This window comes from Coffea arabica, chromosome 5e, assembly GCF_036785885.1.
Source record: "Coffea arabica cultivar ET-39 chromosome 5e, Coffea Arabica ET-39 HiFi, whole genome shotgun sequence".
NCBI lineage: Eukaryota > Viridiplantae > Streptophyta > Magnoliopsida > Gentianales > Rubiaceae > Coffea > Coffea arabica.
The window spans coordinates 38,400,801-38,423,779 of record NC_092318.1 but is presented as its reverse complement, the minus strand read 5'-3'; the positions used below and the strand labels follow the sequence as shown (position 1 = coordinate 38,423,779).

Below are 22,979 nucleotides of genomic sequence, written 5' to 3'. Positions count from 1 at the left end.
TCAGATCATGGCTTCATTTGGTTTTTCTATTGCCACCAACCATCCTTAACACTAGAAGAAAAGAACTTAATTCTGCATTCACATTTGATGCAGGAAATGATAACCAACAAAAATCTGTATCATCACAGGTGCTGTGCCGTACTATGGAAAATTACATAGTTTCACTTTCCAACATAATCTAAGAAGTAGAAAATAACTTTTGACTTAGCAACAAATAATTGAAAAAATGAAACTTGAAATGAGAACCACTTAAACTAGAACTGCCAAAAGATCAAGGTCTAGTTAGAGCAGAACATTCATAGTCGTCCCATCAATTAATAAGCAATCTCCAGAAATATCCTATCAGACATATTCAAGTCAAAAAAACAAAAGAATAAGGAAAAAGAGTACAAAGAAAGAAAGCTGATATTTGCATTCCTATTTTGGATGGACCTTCTTCTTCTTGACATGGCAGTTGCAATCATGCATGCTGGTTATGCATCCTAACTTCCTCTTCATTTCTTTCCACATGTTCACTTTTCCTTTTCTAGCTTTCCTGCAGCTACCATTCAGGATTTCCCTTCTCATCATATCGCATTCTCTTTCCAGTTCCAACACTTTGCTGCTCATCTTTTCCATCTCTGCCTTGATCACTTCTTCTTCGCTGTTGCAACCCCTTGTTGCTGCTTCCTCTTCCTCTTCCTCTTCCTCTGCCCCTTTTAAAAATAATCTCCCCTCCTCTGATCCCTTGATTTCCTTTGGCATAGTCTCTCGCATTTGCAACTGAACTGCAAATAGCACTTGCACCATTACTCTCACAGGCAATCTTTCATTCCTTGAAGCATGTAAGCAAGCTTCTGGAGACATCTTGCTGCAATCCAACAGGTGGCATACCTCTTCTCTCTCAGATTCTGTCAGATATCTATGCTTGTCTAAGTAGATATCTATAGCCCTGTACATTCCATCTGAATTTTGTAGAATTCCTCTAGATGCTGCAAGTGAAAAGTCAGCAAGTGATATAAATGTGCTCATCTTTAAGTCTATGTCACTAGCAATTTCAATCAGAAAGTTCTCAATAAGTTCTGCCACTGTGATCAATTCATGTCCATCTTTTCCAGTATAATTGCGATAGAAATTCTTCATGAGCCTCCTCACGCATTCTGTGTCATACCGTTCTTCCTTGGCATATCCTTGAGAAGGTATCAGGAGATCTTTCACAGTCGCCTGGTCTAATTGCTTCCCAATCCTGATTTCAAATCCATTTCTACACTCGTTACTAGCATCCAAGGCTATTGCAGACCGTAGCATTTCAAATAGTAATGCGCAGGGTATTAGTCCTCTTGCATTTGGTAACATTCTCTCCACTGCTTCAATTATCTCTCTCTGGATACTTTTCTTGTAAATTGAACCATCATCCCCTTCTTTCATGCTGAAAAGTACCCACTTTTTTGCATACTGACATACAGCTGCAGCTATGTATTCTGCTGGGATTTCCCGCTCAATCATTGCACCAATGATGGGCTCATAGAGCCTGAGAGACAATATTGACAAATCTTCAGATTTCCATTCCAAAGCAAAGAGTTTCCTCCGCACATTTGGCCTGAAGTAATTTTCATTGTCCTCTCCTTCATCATTGGAGGTCAAGTCCTTGAATGATTCTCCAAGAAGATGTGGATGTTCCAAAGCCTTTAAGATTATTGATTCGACACAGGCACCAACCAGGCCAAGATCCGCTGCTTGTTGAAGAATATCCTCTGCGGCCTTGAGGGCTCTAATGGATTTGTTCCAACTAGAAACAACTTGGTGTTCAAAGAAGTCCAGAGCCTTGCTGAACAAATTATTGGTGCAGTGGCTCTCAGTCATTCCAAGGTAGTGGGCTAGGCAAGCAACATGCGTGACATTTTCGGTTGACAGGTTGATTTCGTAACCATGGCAGAATCTTGCAACTAGCTCAAATGTTTCTGGGTCAGCAGGGGCATCTCTAAGAACATTTGTGAGATCCTCACTTGGATGATCTTTGAGCAACACAGCTAGCTTTGATGATTTAGAAGCCAGAAGTTCCTAATACAGTTAACAACTATCAGATTTATATAAACTTTAAACAAAGCAGAAGGGATATCTAAATCAGGGCCTTTAAAAGACAAGATTTCCTTAACCAATTAGAGGATGAAAAAAATGGGAAGCGAAATGGCTGCATCTAGAGGATGTTCTTACCCTGTCTAGTGTAAAAGGTACACCATCAACACAAAGTTGCACTTCTGATGATGCTTTAGATTTTGACTTCCTGATCAAAGAAGAAAAAATGGTTTACAGAATTGATTCCTAGATTAACAAAGAAGGGTATGGTCCTTAACTTATTACCTGGTTGCAGAATCTATAAACTGCCCGGTGGCCATTATATATAGCTTCCAGTGATACAACAAATTGGTTCCAGAACAAGGAGATGATGATTATTCAAATCTGCAAGCTAGACAAAAATCTTGAAACCCTGAGATCAAATTATTCTCCAGTAATACAACAAATTAGTATGTTCTTAACTTGGTTCATTTGCAATAATATACAGATATTTGTGAAGCAACAACAGTGCATCTGAGGTGATATGTAATGCAGTAACCATAACTTAAGTTTTCCAGCCCATACTTCAATCAACAGATGCTCAATTGAAACTTAAATAACTTCTGGTATCAGTGTTACATTGAATACGGTATAAACTTTTTAGCTACATAATCATGAAATTTAGTGCTTATTTTGAACAACAAAGATCCTGTAGATGATGTAAAGAACAGTTTTCAATGGCTATAGGCAGCCTAATGTGTAACTCAGTCAAATTAAAGCCAAGTATGATCATCACTCACACTAAAAGACCATTGCAACTTGTGATTCAATTCCAATAATTGCACCAGCAAAAAATATAACCAATAAAACATGCGTGTCATAATAGACATCAAAATGCACTGTAAAACTTCCCCAAAACCACGTTTTAAAAAGACAAATTGGTAAACTAGAGGAAAATTTTGGAAAATAGTGAAGTAATAAAGGTGTGGAAAATAATGGTAGTACCTTCTTGAAGGGCTTTTTCACCTTAGTACTAGATCCAGCAGCAACACAAAAGTTTTGCATATTTTGTGAAAGCTGAGAATTCTCTTCATTGTTACTAGACATATAAGTGTAGATGAACATATAACATGTGAATGTTTATCCTACTGTTTGACTCTTCCAACGTTCAACCCAAAAATCAGGATTTCTGTTAGGGATAATTTCAGAAATCTCCTTGAGGTTTCTGATAATTGCATTGCCCTCTCTTGAAGTTTTGAAAATACCACTTACCTCCCCTATTAGTCATTTGGAACCCAATGCTTATCTCATAAATGGTGACATGACTATACTATCCTTACAACTTAGGAAATATTACGTATTTATATGGAGAGAAACAATTTAGTTACTTGTACTAAATTAACCATGATTTTGAATATAAAAAAATTGAAAATCTTGAATACTAAATTTTATAACGATAATTGCTAGCATTTTAAAATTCTTTTTCTATATTTTAGTAGTTCTTATAATTTCTTTCTCCTAAACAAAGATTAAAATTCTGATTAAATATTATTATTTCATAATTTTTTCATAAGAAAAACAAGATGAATATGAAAATACACAAAAGAGGGTAAAGTATTAAATATGTTTACAATTAGATTTTATTAAGTTATGGATAAAATGTAACTGCACATAATCTATTCTTTCCCTTCTTTTCCAAAATATTTGGTCTTTCTTTTATTTTCTTTGTATAAGTAATCCAAACAAAATGGTTAGAAAATTTTTTTTCTACTTTGATTTATTTGCTTTTCCATTAAAATCATACCCTTTTATTAATCCAAACGTTACTTGAGAGTTGTATTTTTTTTAAATTACAAATGATGGAAATTTCTATTCATTTTCTATACACTAACAGTATATGCATTTTTACCATTGGATGCACGACACATAATCTGAATCTAAATTTGAAACCCAAATTTTGCGCAAATATCATTCATCGAACCGTGATAGTGTATACACTGTTAGTATATATAAGAGTTACTCATATTTTTTATCATTTGCCATCTATAGTGATTTTTTTCTTATAAAGGCCATACTTGTTTTGTTCAATTCCTTTTCAAAATCTTTCAAATTTTGATACTAATAGCTAGTTTGAATGTTTAGCTTAGAAAAAAAAACATGGGAAATGTTAAGTTATGAAAGAAAAGAAGAGAAGAGTTTTTAATATTGTTTGAGAATTAAAGTAGGAAAAGGCATGATTTTGGGTATATATGTCAATAAAAATTTGTTTAGTATACCCTTGAGGACAAAATTGGCATTTAGAAAAATTTTATTAGGCATTCTTGGCTTTTGTAATGCTTTCCGCCTGCATTTGGGCGGAAAACTTTGGTAGTCATAACAATGGGAGCTCATTCGTCCAAATTAGACGCTTTTCATCCTTTGCTGTTCTTTAAAAACTCCCAAATACTAGAAAGAGTGTCTTTTTTATCACATTTTTTTTCATCAAATCGCAGCTCCCAAACTAGTTATAAGAGTTTAGAAAATTTTTGCATAAATCTTGATTCCAAATTAATAAGTTTTCCTCTCCAATACTTTGATTTTGTTATTTTATATAGTACTATGAAAATGGTTATTATTACTAAATTCTATTACATTCATGCTAGGGTTTAGTCTTTATTATCTATTTTTAACTAATACTTCCTTTTGATAACCAATTAGTAATAAGTTAAGGGGTATTTTTGGTATGAAATATTCTTCTTACTCTTGAAATCATTTTTTTATTGTTGATTTTTTGAATTAGACTAATTTGTTACAAGAACATTAGTTTTAAGGGAGGTTAATGATATTTTGAAAACTTCAAGGGAGGGCAGTGAAACTGTTATAAACCTCAGGGGAGGTTTCTGAAATTATCCCTTTCTGTTATTTTCAAATCTCTGAAAGATTTAGATGGATAAAACCAAGAAGAAAATAAGAAATGAAGCAAGAAAAGTTCTACAAGCCATACTAGAACGTTAGCTAGATTTAAAAAAAAAATTAAGTTATTTTCCGAAATATAATTAACAAACTAATTTTCTTGCAAAATTGATATATCCACCAATTATCACCAACAAAATATTAATGTGGTTGGACACAAACTTGAAAATGTGACCACAAAGATTCTTATTTTTTTTCCAAGAAAAGAAAACAAAAAATGAAATTGACTTCCATGATTTATTTTATTTTATTTTGTTTTATTTTTTTTTGTGGCGAATATAGCATGGTAATTTTGGTAGTTTATAATTTTATATGGTTCCTTCTTATGAATTTTTTTTTTTTGGCTTCAAACATTTGTTTATTTGTGTAATTTACAGTAGAAATAATGTTCTATAGATAGTTAATTACTCAAACGGAAAAAAATGTTTATTTATTTGATCAAGCCGAGCTTAGTATAGTAGATTTTTGGAGCTAGTATTTGAAATTCGGATATGTTTCTAATCTAAGTTGAACTTCACTCCTTAAAATTGCATAGACTTGACTTTGCTTATACTGGAATCGTATTCTTTTTGTTGTTGGGTGATCACTGTCAATTATATTTCTTGAGAAACTACTTATGAATAGGAAAATATATGTAATAGTTATTTATTTGTGATAAAGGATGAAATTTCAAAGCTTTGAATATAAGCTACTTAATTTTCGATTTTTGGTTAGTTGTGTTGAGCTGGCGATCAAAGTTTTGTGCTATTATAAGGTTGATTGTTTGAAAAAAAGGGTTGATTATTATTTGAAAGGGAATGGTTTTAGATCCAGTACTTTACCTGTTTGAAAGACGATGAATATCTGGTAGTATCAAATGCTGGATCGGTGGATGGTTTAGTAAGATGGATTTTATGGCCAAGTGATTCTAAGTTTGATAGATTATCAGGAATTGCTGAAGATTGAGCTGAGAAATTGATGAAGATGAGATGGTTTATATTCTTCCCATTGGAAATTCCATGGAACTTGTTCACTTTATTGGTTTTCTTCCAATACTTTAGGAAGCATAATTGACAATTTCTAAGTGGGAGAGAACATTAATGACAGTTAACCTCCTCAGATGGAAGCCCAAGTATCTGAATTTCTTTTAATCTTGTCCCAGCTGTTTAATTCTGTTAGTACTCTTGAAGGGGCAAATAGACTATTCTGTCATTGCTGGTGATTGTTTACTGTAGTTAACTCTAAACACTAATTACAATTCACTGACCAAAACCCTTACTGGAAAAGGGGAGTAACGGCATTATTTGCCACTTATTTCTACATAACTTAAAAGAACTTGATTACCTACTGAAATATCATTCTCTTTGTTTTACATGACTGGTGTTAGATTTCTAGTGGATTTGGGATATTGCTCTTTCTCCTTAAATTTAATTGAATGCTATAAGTAGCTCTTTTGTATCTGTTACTGTTTTCCTTTGATTTTTTTTTTTTATAGTTTTCTGATGTTGTTTGAAAATATGATGAGTCAAAGTTACATCTGTCTGAAATAGGAAGTATCAATTCTTGCAGTAGGATGAGTATTTAGTGGTTGGCTGATCATTATGATTAAATTGAAGCTTCAAAAGTCTTTGTTTTGGCTGTCTAGTTTTTATTGTCTTTTAATTTTCTTGAGTTGGGATTCTCATGTAAAGGCATTGTACTGCTGCTTGATTCTTGTGTTTTATTCCAATTTACACACATATATCAAGAAAAAAAATTTCTAGTCTTGTTCAGAATGCATCAGTGGGTAGAATTTGTTATCTGGTTGATGGCTAGTATTTCATGTGCTAATTTGGTTTCCCAGAGAAGTAAATTGTTTCTGGCCATAGTTTTATTGGTATGAATCACTTATGCTTGTTCTGCTTCAAATATGTTGGTTAAACATAGGAAAGGCTATTATATTTCTTACTTTTAGTATCTTACAGGAGCAAATAACAAGATTGGCTGAAACAGAGACATCACCATTCGTGCAGTTTACCGTTTGGATATGGGATGGTTCTAGGTACTCTGGTATGCTATGCATGGCCTTATCATCTATTATCTACTGTATCATGGAAGTTCTTTCAGATGTTTTCACTGGTAAGTAACTCACTGATTCAATTTACGAATAATAGCTCTCAATCAAACAAAAAGTTATTTTGAACAAGTTGTTAGTTGCTTAGCACTTTGAAGAGAGATCTTTATTTCTGTGGTTTCAATTATAAGCTTTGTGTGATTTATTTAGTTATCATCTTTTTTCTTGGTGTGAATAAACATGAGGCCAATTACATCTTCCTTTACGAGAAAGAGATTGGTGAAGATTTGTCCTCTCATTAATAACTTTATGTGATCAATGTAAGGAGTGAAAGCTAATCCTTCCGAACTATGTAGATGAAAATTTGGGCCTTCAATTGAAAAGGTGGAGTACATGATTCGGGCTTGAAGGTTCCTTATCTTTCAAATATGGGAGCTTCCCTCCTCTCCTCCATGACTGGCTGTATTTTCTTTGACTATGTCCCCCACTCGACCATGGAAAATATTGTATGCATAGCTTTAAATTATGGTGATGTCAAATAGTGGTCTTAGGAGTCAAAGAGTCAAAGACATTTAAGGCATATATAAGCTTAATTATGCCAGAGATTTCCTCTTATCTCCTTTACGTTGAGATTTCCTTCAGTTAAATCCTTTTTTGGTTTGTCAAAACTAATGGATTCTCCAGTCCTTTGATGACCATAATACATAGAGTAATTGGATGGTAAAATATCCAATTAGAAATATAAAGTTGAACCATTATATGAAGAGATGATATTTAGATGTTTTCATGAAGTAATAAATCATTAAATTTTTGTCTTAGTAAATGTAATTAACTGATTGACAATTCTTTGGTGAATTGACTGGATATTACTCTTTTTTCCTCTATAATTGCAATGTTTCTTTTTTTACTAGTTAATTTATTTTGTTTAGAAGTCTGAATACATCCTTTTCTTTTTTCTGCTTAATTAATGCAAATGTGGGCATTTCAGCTAAAGCTGAACAACTATTTACATATTTGAGAATTGTGAGAAATGTTTCAAGTTCAATATGCTGCTTTCCATTTAAAATTGGACCATGGATCTGCAAGATTTACGGTGCCCTGGCTCTATAAGTCACCATGTTACAGATTTTTCTGTTTTTAGTGCTTGGTCAGCTCTGCAATATTAGCTTCAACCACGATAATGTCCATCTTGAAACTCAATACAGATTTTTAATCAGAGCAAAGAGTTAGATGTTAGAATGGTGGTTTTTGGTAAATCTTAGAAGTATATTATGTAGCATTCGTTCTGAGTTTTCGTGATTACCCCTTTATTTACTTTGATATGAATCTCTAATTGAAATGGGTCCTTTTATACTTTCATCTTTCGTCATTAAAATGACAGGGTAATCTTTTCATTCAGGGCATGTAATGTCTTGTCTCTTCCCATGCTTCAAGTTGTGCCCATTCTAATGGAATAAATCGTTTTGCTCATCCTTAATGACAGCTCAATCAATTCCTCTTTTTGAGATGGCATTTACCAGATGTACAGTTATTTTGATTTTGTCGTTTGTATGGTTGAAAAGAAGCAGACAGCCAATATTTGGTACATCAAGTGTCAGAAAACTATTGGTTCTAAGAGCATTCATGGGATACCTCTCATTGTTGAGTTTTATTTATTGGTGAGTTCTAATGCTTGAACCAATTGAGTTGCATTTGGTCAGACTAACAACTTAGTAAGCTCAGCTGCTGATCTTGTTTATTGTAAATTTCTCTTCCATGCAGTTTATACATCATTTTAATAAGTGGAAGCATGATTTAGCCTTTTCCGAGGACTTATTACAGATTGTATCTATACTCTGTTGCTACAGAAGTGCTTCTTTTAGGTCTTGTCTGCAGAACTTAGAGTGCTTTTGAGATTGTGTATAAAGCCACTATATTTTTATCTATCTTACATTTTTACTTTCTGGTTCTTAAACATTTTCTAGATGTACACATGCTAAATTATTTTGTTTTGTCAAATACAGCTTTTGAGCTTACACAATATTACACACCACTATGCAAAAACTGTATCTGTTACAACGCTGCTTTCAGTTTTTCAAGTAGCACTTAGATCACCCTTATTGGCAGTTGGAATGATAATAAATCTGCTCATGTTCTATTCTTTGACTTTCTAAGGAACTCATTTGCAGCATTTTTAGCCGTTATATAATTTCTTTTCTCTTCTATTTTTTGGGTTGTTCGTCAGAGCTAGTTCTTTTTTTTTGGGGGGGGGGGGGGGGGGAGGGGAGGGGGGTTGATGTTCTCATTTGCATAATTAAATATTTTGTTCTTTTATTTTACTCTGCTGTTCCATGCGTTTGGTTTTTCTTTTTTGGTGAGTTATGTTTGTGGACTTTGATGATTTACTTGTGACAATGTGTGAGCTAATTTCCTTTTCAGCATTCAAAGAGTACCTCTTTCTCAGGCAATCATGTTGAACTTTACTACTCCAATTGTGGCTGCAGTTGCTGCAAGAGTCATATTGCATGAGAAGTTAAAAATTGCAGAAATAGGAGGTAATTTTCTTTGTTATTAGACATTCTACAGTGACAATATATCTGTAATTTAGGCAACTATTACATGTACTGCAAACCTATTTGCAATTATCAGTCTGTTGGAAGTAGAAGGTAATCTGAAGAGATAAGGATAAAAGTCTAGAAGTACTGCTTAGTAGGCCTTGGACACAACTAGGTCTTTTGAAGAGAAAAGGAGAAAAGTTTACAAGTTCTCCATGAAGTAGAAAATTTCCTGAAGACGCATTGAGAAAAGTTTTCAAGTACTACTTAGTACGACTTAGACGGTCTAATTGAAAAACGAAGTTGGTTAAGGAAATTATGCAATCTTCATTGGTTAAGATTAAGGAATATCGGATTTCTGAGTATTGAAATTCTTCTGGTAAAAGAGGAAAATGAAGCTTTGAATTAGCTCTAAAGAACAGGTAAGTGCGAAGTTTGACCTAAATACTAAAGACATTAGGCTTGTAATAACATCATACACTCTAAAAGAATGGCTGCAAAGCTTGAATTATAGCTACAAGAAGGGTCATCGTTAATTGGAGCATTTGGGATGCCCTACCTTGGGACATTGGCATCAGATACTACACAGAGAAATATTGTTGAGACCAGCTAAATCTGATTGAGGTTGACTTTTGTGCCTTAGCAACAAGTTATCCTTGGTGTTTTATCGATTGCTGATAGGACTTGATTCCAACCCCAAATATATTTGCGCTTTTAAAACCTAATCCAAGTGGACTACATGCCAAACCTAAAAAATACATAAAAAGTACTTCCAAAATTTCTGAAATATCTTTGATGCAGTTATATTGGAAACCATGCTCAATGCTAGAGGAATCATTAATATACTGTGACAGCATTACATAACCCAAAACTGTTTCCAATCTCTGAACATGGTTTTTTTTGAAGTTAGCCAATGTTTGCAGTAAACTTACTCTTCCTTAAATTTATTGCTTCATTCTGTTGATTATAGAAGACTTGATTTCTAGTGGCTAAAACCAAACGAAAAACATTCTTAAGAGCAAAGGGCAGCAGATGCAGGTCTTCTGCTTATTGACATGTGATGCAGTATTCTCCAATAAGAACTCTCATTAAGGCTCAGCGTCCGTTGTTTCCAGGGAGGCACCTTGAGGACAAGTTTCTGTAGGATTCCTTATTTCAACTCCCGAACCAGCTTTAGCATCAAGCAGCTGAATTACTAGATTTTTAACAACTGGGCCTCTAACAGATAATTCATCATTCATTAATCCTCCTACTTAGGCTGAATCATCAAACTCACCAATATATGCTTCCCCATGTTGCTTGCCTCTAATCAGAAAGCTGGTCCTCTTGTTATATAGGAATCTAAAGCATGCCCCAAAGATTCTTTTCATTGGACAAATGGTTCAAGATCTCGTTTCTTGTAAGAGCCATTCCACAGGGACAAGCAAATTGGAAGATAAAATAGGTCAATGTTACCTTAATGCTCAGAAAATACACCATGAATGCCAAGAAGTTTTAGAAGTTTTGTTAGTAAGATCATTATTGATGCAACAGTGGGGTGTTTAATTAGGGAAGGAATGAGCATAATTAGGGACAAGCTCACATTGCTGCTTTTTCATTCCGAATTTGATGTCTTACCTTAATGCTCAGAAAATACACCATGAATGCCAAGAAGTTTTAGAAGTTTTGTTAGTAAGATCATTATTGATGCAACAGTGGGGTGTTTAATTAGGGAAGGAATGAGCATAATTAGGGACAAGCTCACATTGCTGCTTTTTCATTCCGAATTTGATGTCTAACCATATCCTTGTTGCCTATGTTGAATCTGAAGATCACAGTGCATTAGAAGTGTTTACTAGTTAGTTGGGTCATTTGGAAGACTGTAGGAGACAAGTTCGTCATTTCCAATTTTTACTTCACCTTTGGGTGTAAAGAGGTTTCAAGTTTTCTATCTTCTGTTCCAGCTATATCTTATCTTTCATTTTGCTTGTTGTGTCCCTTAAATATAAATATTCTTTTTATTTTGTATTCCTCTTTTTTGTTCATTTTGTGTTTACTTTGACCCACTCTACAGGTCTTGCTTGCAGTTTCTTTGGCGTACTTTTTATCTTCCGGCCAGTGCTCAACATACAAGGTAAACAAGCGAGTTTGTGGAGCTTCTTATGTAATTCTATGAGACTGGCTTCTTGAAGAAGGAATGCAACTTATTAATTTTGAGTATCGATATTCCCATGTACCTGCATTTTCATTTTCCTTATGTTTGTTTCAACTTCTATAACAATGATCACATTATACAGAACACAACCTGTTAAACTGAGTCAAGTAAGCATATTTCTCTAAATATATGGAAAGATATATTTGCAGCTGTCATTTCTGCCTAGTGTAAAAGCCTGATGACATATTAAAAGCTTAGTGTACTTAGTGCATGGATCTTCAAACCTTATCTTAATGCCAACTTATCAGAATACAAAATATTTCTAGCTATGCAATCCTTATGCATCTTTGACATGGGTAATTCCATTTTATTCCTCAAATTTAGCATCCAAGAGTTCAAGGAAGCTAGATATTTAATTGCTTTTTAATTAAAAATAAGAATAAGCTGGATCTTGGAAATAGTTCTAGAGAAAGAAATAAAAAAAGTTCAAGCTGTTATCAAGATTTGACAAACTTTAGCGTGAAACTGGGATACTAAATGCAAGAAGTAATAGATACTTCTATGGCACTGTCCTAACTTGCCAGTGCATCTCTTTACACAGCTCAAATGCTTATACAGTCTCCATTTGTCCATGTTCAGTTACTAGAGTACCACTAAGATCACAAATCTCCTTTCTGAATTGTTGCAAGTGAACTACCTTTAAAAGAGAAGAAAGATAACATTACCCAGCTGAAGCTAATCTAGCTTAGGCTGTCCTTAATCCTTATGTAAATGTTTTCAGGGTTAGGAATATATTCGGCATGTTTGCTCCAAAGGATTCCTGTTTGAATTCAATTCCAAACCATTAATTTTGCTAAAGCAGCGGATAATCGGTGATTATTTTTCCTAGCTTACAATTTCCTGACTGATATTTTGCCACAACACTTAGAAGAGCTGTCATTTGTCATTTCATTTTGAAAGCTATGCAGAGGATTGCCATGTATTCTCTGGTAGTTGACCCATGAAAGGTCAAGAAAGCATTAGTTTTTTCTATGGTATTCATGGAAATTTTAAAGGTCTATGCTACTATGCAAGAGAAATCTATACTCTAATTAGTAGTACAATGATCTGAAATGCTGTAAAATCAGAAATTACCCAGGATCTCCCTGTTAATTAGCAACTATCCTGCAAAGCTTCTCTCAAAATTCTAGTTTTCTGGTTGCTGTTATTATTTATATTTGTAAGAGCACTATTTCCATCTATACTTTTTAACTAGTTAGCAAGTTCCTAAATTTTTAATATCTTAAAGCCTTCTAAAATAAGTTTTACCACCATAGGCATAAAACCATTTAAGGATTTTCATTGTCCTCTACTATTTTCCTTGGGATCATAAATAAGAGGAGTGATAAAATTTTTCTGCACCCTCTGATGTTCTAATAGTATAATCAGATACCTTATGTCCTGCTTTAGCATTACTGAATTGTTTGTTATTAGTGTCATTTGTCCAACTTTTTGTGGCAGGCTCAACTGAAGCTGGAGAAGCAAATATTTCTTATGTCAAGGGAAGTAATCATTTATATGCAGTTCTAGTTGGTTTAGTTTCATCAACAGTTGGCGGAGTTAGCTACTGCTTTATAAGGGCTGGAGCTAAGGCAGCTGATCAACCTTTGTAAGATCAATGGTTTGCTTGTCTGGTTCATTGATTGATTTGTACATATTTACTTCCTACACTTCAGAAGATGGGTGGGATGAGTATAGTTGACTAGTGGGGAAATGGAGGGAGAAAAGAACTTTGGTTTACCCCATTTAATAAAGTTACATTTCTAAAACTTTTGGTCCTATTTATCAATGTATATTTTGCTCCTTTGGTTGTCTTCTTACATTAATAAATATACTAGAGTTGCTTTCCTATGACATTGAGAACTGTTATTTGTCTTTTTGGTTTGAGGCTTTAATCAGATAGACCAGTGATATTCATCCAAACAAATTGTGATGTTAGTTTTCATCTTGGACACCTTTGAAGTATACAAATTACATGAGTGGGTATGTCATAATTGGCCTTTTTATCTGTTCCCAATTTTTCTGATAGTTTTCTTTTGATGTTTCAGACTCACTGTCTTTGCATTTGGCTTATTTGCCACTCCTGCTGCAGCAATATGTGCATTCATCTTTGAAGTAAGATTGCAATTTGAGTTAAAATTTCTTATTGCTGTATGTTTGTATCATTCATTTCATGTTTCTTTATGAGCTATTGCCTAGATGTGTTATTACATGCAAGTTTATGGATATTTGAAATGATGATGTTTTCCAAATTAAATTGAAAAGGGTTGCAATTATTTGCTTATCTGAAAGCTATTGCATCTAGTTGCGCCATGACTTGTTGTGACTGTCAAAAAAAAAAAAAAAAATTATTGAGACTTAAATCACTTGGGGACTGGGTAGGTGGTGAATGTGGTGCAAGTCTTTTCATATGAAATTTCAAGAGATCTAAGGTGCTTCTACTCCCTTTTTAATGTTACCAATGTGCTCTAGTGCGTGATTTGTAATTGTGACGGCTGCTAGAAATGTAGTTCCTTTTTGTGTAATGAGGGTGTATAACTTTCTCATATATGTTGTTTAACACAATTTCGTTTGGATGAGTTAAACTTTTAAGTGATTATTCTGTGCCATTAGTTGCTGACAATTTTCAGGTTTCATTTGAACTGATATCTCCTAAAACGCATTTAAAAAAAAAATATTCAACTGAGTATCTTTATCTTTCTCCATTTGTCTTGTTTTACAATGTGCCCATGCCTTTTTTAATGTTAAAACTGAAAAGTAGAGGTAATTCATTATTGGTTTCAAGCTGTTTATAGATACTATTTATTTATTATATGCTTTTGCAAGTTTCTTTTGCTTTTTTTATGATATTTTGGTCACCACTGTATTCTAGTTGGGGCTCTCATTAGGGAAGTACTGTTTTTCTTTTGCTTTTTGTATAATATCAGTCCATGCACTAAAGGCATTAGGAAATAACAATGAGCGAATGGAAGCTACTTTAAACAGCCCTAAGAACTTTATAGCAAGGTGCTTAGGAGCTCAGAACTCACAAAAAAATGATAGAGAAGGGATAGCTCGGTATGTTAACCCCCTTCATCCCCTTCGTGGAAAAAAAGAGACTAAGGTATCTGTAAGAGAGAAGGAATAGTCTGTTTAGTCTCCTGCATAACAAGACTCAGTCCCCTTCACTTTTATTGCTCATGTAGTTTCTTTTGTCCAAAATATACACTTTCTTGGCTTGGGCATAGAGTTTGGGATGATTACTCCTATCTGCCGTCATCCTCAAAAAGATTCTGTGCTTTTGTGAAGACATGCAATCTCATGTTTCATTTAGGTTTAGGACATACAATCTCATTAAAAAGACTTATTGTAGACTTTTCCTTTCAATAATCTTCTCTTACTCTATCTATAGCCTGAAGATAGACTAGTGTCATGTCATTTTTTGTGGTTTCAAAAAATTCCTTACTGGTTTTGAGTTACTAGATTGACTATATATCACCTCCTAAATCAACAATTACATTCTCTCTGCTTATTTAGCACACCCTTGTGTAGCACACAAATGGAGTGTGCCTCAAGCAGTGGTAATAACAATATTATTAACTTTTCAACAGACCTGAATGCCGGCGTTTTTCCTTTCAACTATGCAGCTTATATCTTGCCATCACAAGGACAGAAATAAGGAGAAGAATTACAAAAGAGCTTTTTTCCTTTTTTACTTTCTTTTTATAGAATCCTGACCCCAATAAATCATACAAAAAATGTTGCTTCTACTATGGTTGTCTGATGAGTGCATTGGATCTACTTGGTTTTATTGTGGCTTTGCTTGGTAGTCTATTTTTTCCTTTTTGCCTAACAGATTATAGCAATTTCAAACTTATTTAGTTTTATTGGCATAAACTACTCAAGTAAAAGCAAAATTCTAAGGAAGTTTATCAGCAGATAATCTTATGCCTTTGTTTACTGATAAAGCTAATATGAAAGTTGGAGTTCAAATATAATCAACAACTTGACTAGAAAATCAAATTGTATAAGGTACTAATGGGATGGTTTTGTTACTGAATGTAATTTAGAAAGCCAACATATACTGCCACATAAAAGATTAGAAAATGCAAGTGCAAATAAAAGAAAAAAAAGGTAGATTGTTGGAGTTGTAATTCTTACATGGTCACGGGTTAACCTCGAACAGCAGAATCTATTGTTGCTTGTCGATTGTCATCCTGAGATAGATATACCTATGGGCACATTTTAATCTTGTGAAAATTGTTTAGAAGGTCCTTTTATGTGCAAGAAAATGTAAAAGGTCAGATCCAATGTACAAGTGGAGTCTTTTGGCCATATATATTTACTCCGTAGGTAAATGCTGTAGCCTTTCTATTCTCTAAGTGAATTAAGCATTAAGATGACACGAGCTTTTAATCATATCTCTTGGTTTAGGTTCTTTTGTTGAATAAAGATTGTAATTTGTAATCTTTTGCTTCGAATGGCATGGACAAAAGTATGTAAATGATCGTCTGATGTGTGCTTCTTTTGCGTGTTTTAGACATTGCACTGATTTAAAAGACATCTGCTGTTTACCAACTACATGATGTATCATTTTTTATCTTGCTTTCTTACAACTATTTCTTTTTCGTGTACTCATGTAGGGTTTTGTGCTTCCTGGTTTTTATACTCTTCTTCTGATGGTGATACTTGGTTCATTAGCTTTCTTGGCAGAGGTCACTCTCTGAAGCTCTAATCCTTTCACATTGTTTGAATTTCAAAATTTGATCTGAAAACGAATTGTGGCTGAATATTGATCATAACTATTTCTTGGATGCCCATTGACACATTTTTCTCTCTTCAGATAACTGTAGCACGTGCACTTCAGCTTGAGAAAACCAGCAAAGTTGTGAATATTCTGTATCTTCAGGTATTATGTAGTGCTTCATACTGTACCATTTAGTCTGGATATGATGCAGTTCTTTTATACCAGCTGTCTCACTCTCTATGTGGTAACATTCAGTTAGGAACATGCAGTGTCTTTCTGATGATGTCATGATACATTTTATGGCTTTGGTAATTTATATATTAAAAAAAGGTGGAAACAAACTGGCCTATTATTGTGGGAGTTCTCCTGTATCTGTAAGTAGTTATGTGATCACATTGACTTAATGATTTTTTTCTTATTTTTTGGATAATAACTTTGACTTAATGACAGTATGCAACATTTGATCAGTTGTACTGACAGTATGTAATAACACTGACTTAATGAGTTTTTCCATATGCCTCCACATATACTCGAGATTCATATCTACGAGAATCCTTGAAAGGGAAAAATATGCAGTTGTATGCTTTCATGTTTGTGATAGTGTCTTATGGAAGTGTTAGATTTCTAATCCGCTCCGCAATTTACAAGCCGGGAAAGAAGTGTTAGCTAATAGGAAGTTGTTAGTTAGTTCAAACACCACGATTAACAGTGTAGCAGTTAAAGGCCCTGTTGTTAGCAGTTAGATGGAGTTTGGAATTTGGAATTTGTTGGGCTCTTGTATAATTATTATAGTTGCTGAATTGATATCCTAATTTCATGCTAGTTACACGACTGCATTTGAAACCTAACACAATATCTCTTGCTAATTGCATCCTCTTTCCTTCTCCTTGGTGTTGTTATTAGGCTGCTTCAACTCAATTGCTTGGAATGAGCTTATCTAGAATAGTTCCAACATTTGGTAGACTAGTTGGCTGTACACTTATCTTGATTTCAGCATGTTGTACTATGTACGTTGGACCCGAAAAAGAGGTTGATTGAAACATTTTGTTGTTGAACTCAATCTGTCGAGGATATATTCACCCCAATTCGGTGCAGAAAAGACTCTTTTGTGCTTGCCTTCATGCCAAAAGGGTTTCAATACCACCTGTGACTTTACAGCTCCTACCTGCGTATCAGCGACAGCTTTATTGTGCAAAATAGAGATGACAAGGATATCAATATAGACTGTACTATAGAATTTGTGACCATCTTGTATTTTTTTTACTCTGGGGGGAGTTTTGCAGGCAACAGCTTAACAACGTGCTAATTTTGCTGCTTGCTCATTTTTGCATCTTCTTGTCCTAATTCAAAACGATTTTTTAAGGGTCAAAAAATATAAAGATGTTGTTTCTTTGTCGAGAATTTCCATTAATGTTGGAATCATGATGTGTGTCTATACATGTCTATATATATATATATATACACACATATACATATATATTGAGCACCAAGAAATCTTCAATCTGATGTTCATCTAAAATAAGATTAGATGAGTTTGCCTCTTCTCTAGATAAAGCGTATGCAGTAACAATCCTTTGCTATGCTTCATTTTGTCAGAGAAACCAATTTACAATAACATACAATTTGTTTGGGCAATTCTTATTGAAGTTAATTCATCTAAAATAAGATTCTCAGTATTCCCATCAGTTCAACAAAGCTAAGTTGGGATAAATAACGCCAAAGCAATTAATTCATCGAATTATTCCACCAAAAGAAGGGGAAAAAAATTCGGTCAAAAAATCGGCAATGATAATGAGAGGTCTGTTACAATGCTGAGTGCCAATATTTCGACTACAGTGTTAATTGATAATGAAAATATTAGAAAATCATAAATTTAAAAAGTATGTTTTGAAATATATTATGGTTAGTCAATTGTTCAAAAATGCTGCTGAAATTATGAAATACAAAATGAGGTACATACGCAAGAGAAGTAAATAGAAATCTTTGTGGCAAAGGTTCGCTTGGATGGCAAATTTTGGCTCTTTACTGCAAAGGCCATTTGTATTGACTTTTGCAAAAAGCGTACCTTTTTTTTTTGGGTATATATAGCTGTACATCCCATGAGATACCACAAATTATCAATTAACAGTGTCGCCACATCTAGGACACCATTTTAAAAAAAAAAAATTCTTTTTGGGATTCGAATGCAAAAGTTTGCAAATGGTGTTGAAAAAAATGAAAAAGGAAATGATATGTCAAGGTGCTGCATAGCTCAATTGCAGTGACCCTATATGAAGAAATGGTGTGCATTTCCCCCTAAATTTGTGACTTTTTTTTACATTATTTCTAAAAATTTGCCCAAGTGAGGTGACAAAGTGTATACATGCAACCATTGGGCTTTGGTCTGCCCTCCCTCGTGCATTAGCGGGAAGTATAATACTTCCTTTCGTCATAAGATTTAGAAAATGCATTAATACACTTGTCTGGTTTAAAAACTCACCTCCAATCTCGTACAAGTCTAATTACGCTCTCCCCTCTAGCATAAGAGTAGAATAGATTGTTGACGTTAGATCCAAAAGAGAAAGAAAAGGCAGGAGGTGGGGAACAAAGTGGATATATCCAATATTGGAATGATAAAGGGTGATTCCGTATTGCGTTGAGAGGGCAAAGCATGATTAACGCTACATAAAATATCAATGGAAAAAAACTTGGTGCAATATTGCAGAACAGGTAGCACAATTTGCTTGAAACTCAGATCATGGCTTCATTTGGTTTTTCTATTGCCACCAACCATCCTTAACACTAGAAGAAAAGAACTTAATTCTGCATTCACATTTGATGCAGGAAATGATAACCAACAAAAATCTGTATCATCACAGGTGCTGTGCCGTACTATGGAAAATTACATAGTTTCACTTTCCAACATAATCTAAGAAGTAGAAAATAACTTTTGACTTAGCAACAAATAATTGAAAAAATGAAACTTGAAATGAGAACCACTTAAACTAGAACTGCCAAAAGATCAAGGTCTAGTTAGAGCAGAACATTCATAGTCGTCCCATCAATTAATAAGCAATCTCCAGAAATATCCTATCAGACATATTCAAGTCAAAAAAACAAAAGAATAAGGAAAAAGAGTACAAAGAAAGAAAGCTGATATTTGCATTCCTATTTTGGATGGACCTTCTTCTTCTTGACATGGCAGTTGCAATCATGCATGCTGGTTATGCATCCTAACTTCCTCTTCATTTCTTTCCACATGTTCACTTTTCCTTTTCTAGCTTTCCTGCAGCTACCATTCAGGATTTCCCTTCTCATCATATCGCATTCTCTTTCCAGTTCCAACACTTTGCTGCTCATCTTTTCCATCTCTGCCTTGATCACTTCTTCTTCGCTGTTGCAACCCCTTGTTGCTGCTTCCTCTTCCTCTTCCTCTTCCTCTGCCCCTTTTAAAAATAATCTCCCCTCCTCTGATCCCTTGATTTCCTTTGGCATAGTCTCTCGCATTTGCAACTGAACTGCAAATAGCACTTGCACCATTACTCTCACAGGCAATCTTTCATTCCTTGAAGCATGTAAGCAAGCTTCTGGAGACATCTTGCTGCAATCCAACAGGTGGCATACCTCTTCTCTCTCAGATTCTGTCAGATATCTATGCTTGTCTAAGTAGATATCTATAGCCCTGTACATTCCATCTGAATTTTGTAGAATTCCTCTAGATGCTGCAAGTGAAAAGTCAGCAAGTGATATAAATGTGCTCATCTTTAAGTCTATGTCACTAGCAATTTCAATCAGAAAGTTCTCAATAAGTTCTGCCACTGTGATCAATTCATGTCCATCTTTTCCAGTATAATTGCGATAGAAATTCTTCATGAGCCTCCTCACGCATTCTGTGTCATACCGTTCTTCCTTGGCATATCCTTGAGAAGGTATCAGGAGATCTTTCACAGTCGCCTGGTCTAATTGCTTCCCAATCCTGATTTCAAATCCATTTCTACACTCGTTACTAGCATCCAAGGCTATTGCAGACCGTAGCATTTCAAATAGTAATGCGCAGGGTATTAGTCCTCTTGCATTTGGTAACATTCTCTCCACTGCTTCAATTATCTCTCTCTGGATACTTTTCTTGTAAATTGAACCATCATCCCCTTCTTTCATGCTGAAAAGTACCCACTTTTTTGCATACTGACATACAGCTGCAGCTATGTATTCTGCTGGGATTTCCCGCTCAATCATTGCACCAATGATGGGCTCATAGAGCCTGAGAGACAATATTGACAAATCTTCAGATTTCCATTCCAAAGCAAAGAGTTTCCTCCGCACATTTGGCCTGAAGTAATTTTCATTGTCCTCTCCTTCATCATTGGAGGTCAAGTCCTTGAATGATTCTCCAAGAAGATGTGGATGTTCCAAAGCCTTTAAGATTATTGATTCGACACAGGCACCAACCAGGCCAAGATCCGCTGCTTGTTGAAGAATATCCTCTGCGGCCTTGAGGGCTCTAATGGATTTGTTCCAACTAGAAACAACTTGGTGTTCAAAGAAGTCCAGAGCCTTGCTGAACAAATTATTGGTGCAGTGGCTCTCAGTCATTCCAAGGTAGTGGGCTAGGCAAGCAACATGCGTGACATTTTCGGTTGACAGGTTGATTTCGTAACCATGGCAGAATCTTGCAACTAGCTCAAATGTTTCTGGGTCAGCAGGGGCATCTCTAAGAACATTTGTGAGATCCTCACTTGGATGATCTTTGAGCAACACAGCTAGCTTTGATGATTTAGAAGCCAGAAGTTCCTAATACAGTTAACAACTATCAGATTTATATAAACTTTAAACAAAGCAGAAGGGATATCTAAATCAGGGCCTTTAAAAGACAAGATTTCCTTAACCAATTAGAGGATGAAAAAAATGGGAAGCGAAATGGCTGCATCTAGAGGATGTTCTTACCCTGTCTAGTGTAAAAGGTACACCATCAACACAAAGTTGCACTTCTGATGATGCTTTAGATTTTGACTTCCTGATCAAAGAAGAAAAAATGGTTTACAGAATTGATTCCTAGATTAACAAAGAAGGGTATGGTCCTTAACTTATTACCTGGTTGCAGAATCTATAAACTGCCCGGTGGCCATTATATATAGCTTCCAGTGATACAACAAATTGGTTCCAGAACAAGGAGATGATGATTATTCAAATCTGCAAGCTAGACAAAAATCTTGAAACCCTGAGATCAAATTATTCTCCAGTAATACAACAAATTAGTATGTTCTTAACTTGGTTCATTTGCAATAATATACAGATATTTGTGAAGCAACAACAGTGCATCTGAGGTGATATGTAATGCAGTAACCATAACTTAAGTTTTCCAGCCCATACTTCAATCAACAGATGCTCAATTGAAACTTAAATAACTTCTGGTATCAGTGTTACATTGAATACGGTATAAACTTTTTAGCTACATAATCATGAAATTTAGTGCTTATTTTGAACAACAAAGATCCTGTAGATGATGTAAAGAACAGTTTTCAATGGCTATAGGCAGCCTAATGTGTAACTCAGTCAAATTAAAGCCAAGTATGATCATCACTCACACTAAAAGACCATTGCAACTTGTGATTCAATTCCAATAATTGCACCAGCAAAAAATATAACCAATAAAACATGCGTGTCATAATAGACATCAAAATGCACTGTAAAACTTCCCCAAAACCACGTTTTAAAAAGACAAATTGGTAAACTAGAGGAAAATTTTGGAAAATAGTGAAGTAATAAAGGTGTGGAAAATAATGGTAGTACCTTCTTGAAGGGCTTTTTCACCTTAGTACTAGATCCAGCAGCAACACAAAAGTTTTGCATATTTTGTGAAAGCTGAGAATTCTCTTCATTGTTACTAGACATATAAGTGTAGATGAACATATAACATGTGAATGTTTATCCTACTGTTTGACTCTTCCAACGTTCAACCCAAAAATCAGGATTTCTGTTAGGGATAATTTCAGAAATCTCCTTGAGGTTTCTGATAATTGCATTGCCCTCTCTTGAAGTTTTGAAAATACCACTTACCTCCCCTATTAGTCATTTGGAACCCAATGCTTATCTCATAAATGGTGACATGACTATACTATCCTTACAACTTAGGAAATATTACGTATTTATATGGAGAGAAACAATTTAGTTACTTGTACTAAATTAACCATGATTTTGAATATAAAAAAATTGAAAATCTTGAATACTAAATTTTATAACGATAATTGCTAGCATTTTAAAATTCTTTTTCTATATTTTAGTAGTTCTTATAATTTCTTTCTCCTAAACAAAGATTAAAATTCTGATTAAATATTATTATTTCATAATTTTTTCATAAGAAAAACAAGATGAATATGAAAATACACAAAAGAGGGTAAAGTATTAAATATGTTTACAATTAGATTTTATTAAGTTATGGATAAAATGTAACTGCACATAATCTATTCTTTCCCTTCTTTTCCAAAATATTTGGTCTTTCTTTTATTTTCTTTGTATAAGTAATCCAAACAAAATGGTTAGAAAATTTTT

General features: G+C 34.3%; 3 protein-coding genes across 14 annotated transcripts; 1 reads left to right on the top strand and 2 right to left on the bottom strand.

Annotated features, from left to right (window-relative positions):
- Positions 1-282: 282 nt before the first annotated feature.
- On the bottom strand, positions 283-3,745 carry LOC140006541 (BTB/POZ domain-containing protein At5g17580-like). Of its 3 annotated transcripts, none has more exons than XM_072048605.1 (4): positions 3,040-3,745; positions 2,341-2,446; positions 2,194-2,263; positions 283-2,040 (listed from the first exon to the last, which is right to left on the bottom strand). In XM_072048605.1, exons 2-4 carry the CDS (start codon positions 2,373-2,375, stop codon positions 418-420), a joined length of 1,728 nt encoding a protein of 575 aa, XP_071904706.1. In that variant the 5' UTR covers positions 2,376-2,446; positions 3,040-3,745; the 3' UTR covers positions 283-417. The 3 variants fall into 3 exon arrangements, with proteins under 3 accessions (XP_071904706.1, XP_071904707.1, XP_071904705.1); XM_072048606.1 differs by having other exon boundaries at positions 2,341-2,439; XM_072048604.1 differs by having other exon boundaries at positions 2,341-3,745.
- Positions 3,746-5,304: 1,559 nt separating this feature from the next.
- LOC113723515 (uncharacterized) lies at positions 5,305-17,773 on the top strand. 8 transcript variants are annotated; one of them, XM_027246570.2, is made up of 9 exons: positions 5,305-7,083; positions 8,502-8,676; positions 9,437-9,552; positions 11,606-11,665; positions 13,187-13,334; positions 13,774-13,840; positions 16,348-16,419; positions 16,548-16,613; positions 17,355-17,773. In XM_027246570.2, exons 1-9 carry the CDS (start codon positions 6,855-6,857, stop codon positions 17,487-17,489), a joined length of 1,068 nt encoding a protein of 355 aa, XP_027102371.1. In that variant the 5' UTR covers positions 5,305-6,854; the 3' UTR covers positions 17,490-17,773. The 8 variants fall into 8 exon arrangements, with proteins under 8 accessions (XP_027102371.1, XP_071904718.1, XP_071904717.1 ...); XM_072048617.1 differs by lacking the exon at positions 8,502-8,676 and having other exon boundaries at positions 5,307-6,841; positions 6,930-7,083; positions 9,462-9,552; XM_072048616.1 differs by lacking the exon at positions 8,502-8,676 and having other exon boundaries at positions 5,308-6,841; positions 6,930-7,083.
- Positions 17,774-19,463: 1,690 nt separating this feature from the next.
- LOC140006540 (BTB/POZ domain-containing protein At5g17580-like) lies at positions 19,464-22,926 on the bottom strand. Of its 3 annotated transcripts, none has more exons than XM_072048601.1 (4): positions 22,221-22,926; positions 21,522-21,627; positions 21,375-21,444; positions 19,464-21,221 (listed from the first exon to the last, which is right to left on the bottom strand). In XM_072048601.1, the coding sequence occupies exons 2-4, from the start codon at positions 21,554-21,556 to the stop codon at positions 19,599-19,601; spliced, it is 1,728 nt and encodes a 575-aa protein (XP_071904702.1). In that variant the 5' UTR covers positions 21,557-21,627; positions 22,221-22,926; the 3' UTR covers positions 19,464-19,598. The 3 variants fall into 3 exon arrangements, with proteins under 3 accessions (XP_071904702.1, XP_071904704.1, XP_071904701.1); XM_072048603.1 differs by having other exon boundaries at positions 21,522-21,620; XM_072048600.1 differs by having other exon boundaries at positions 21,522-22,926.
- Positions 22,927-22,979: the final 53 nt, after the last annotated feature.

What these genes read in the sequence shown, in the direction of transcription:
- LOC140006540 (XM_072048600.1), bottom strand. Translation starts at nt 21,556, where the DNA reads ATGGCCACCGGGCAGTTTATAGATTCTGCAACCAG. An exon ending in TTTATAGATTCTGCAACCAG is followed by an intron (nt 21,445 to 21,521) that starts GTAATAAGTTAA and finishes TTCTTTGATCAG; the next exon opens with GAAGTCAAAATCTAAAGCAT. An exon ending in TACCTTTTACACTAGACAGG is followed by an intron (nt 21,222 to 21,374) that starts GTAAGAACATCC and finishes TAACTGTATTAG; the next exon opens with GAACTTCTGGCTTCTAAATC.
- LOC140006541 (XM_072048604.1), bottom strand. Translation starts at nt 2,375, where the DNA reads ATGGCCACCGGGCAGTTTATAGATTCTGCAACCAG. An exon ending in TTTATAGATTCTGCAACCAG is followed by an intron (nt 2,264 to 2,340) that starts GTAATAAGTTAA and finishes TTCTTTGATCAG; the next exon opens with GAAGTCAAAATCTAAAGCAT. An exon ending in TACCTTTTACACTAGACAGG is followed by an intron (nt 2,041 to 2,193) that starts GTAAGAACATCC and finishes TAACTGTATTAG; the next exon opens with GAACTTCTGGCTTCTAAATC.
- LOC113723515 (XM_027246570.2), top strand. Translation starts at nt 6,855, where the DNA reads ATGCTTGTTCTGCTTCAAATATGTTGGTTAAACATAGGAAAGGCTATT. An exon ending in TATGTGCATTCATCTTTGAA is followed by an intron (nt 13,841 to 16,347) that starts GTAAGATTGCAA and finishes GTACTCATGTAG; the next exon opens with GGTTTTGTGCTTCCTGGTTT. An exon ending in CATTAGCTTTCTTGGCAGAG is followed by an intron (nt 16,420 to 16,547) that starts GTCACTCTCTGA and finishes TTCTCTCTTCAG; the next exon opens with ATAACTGTAGCACGTGCACT.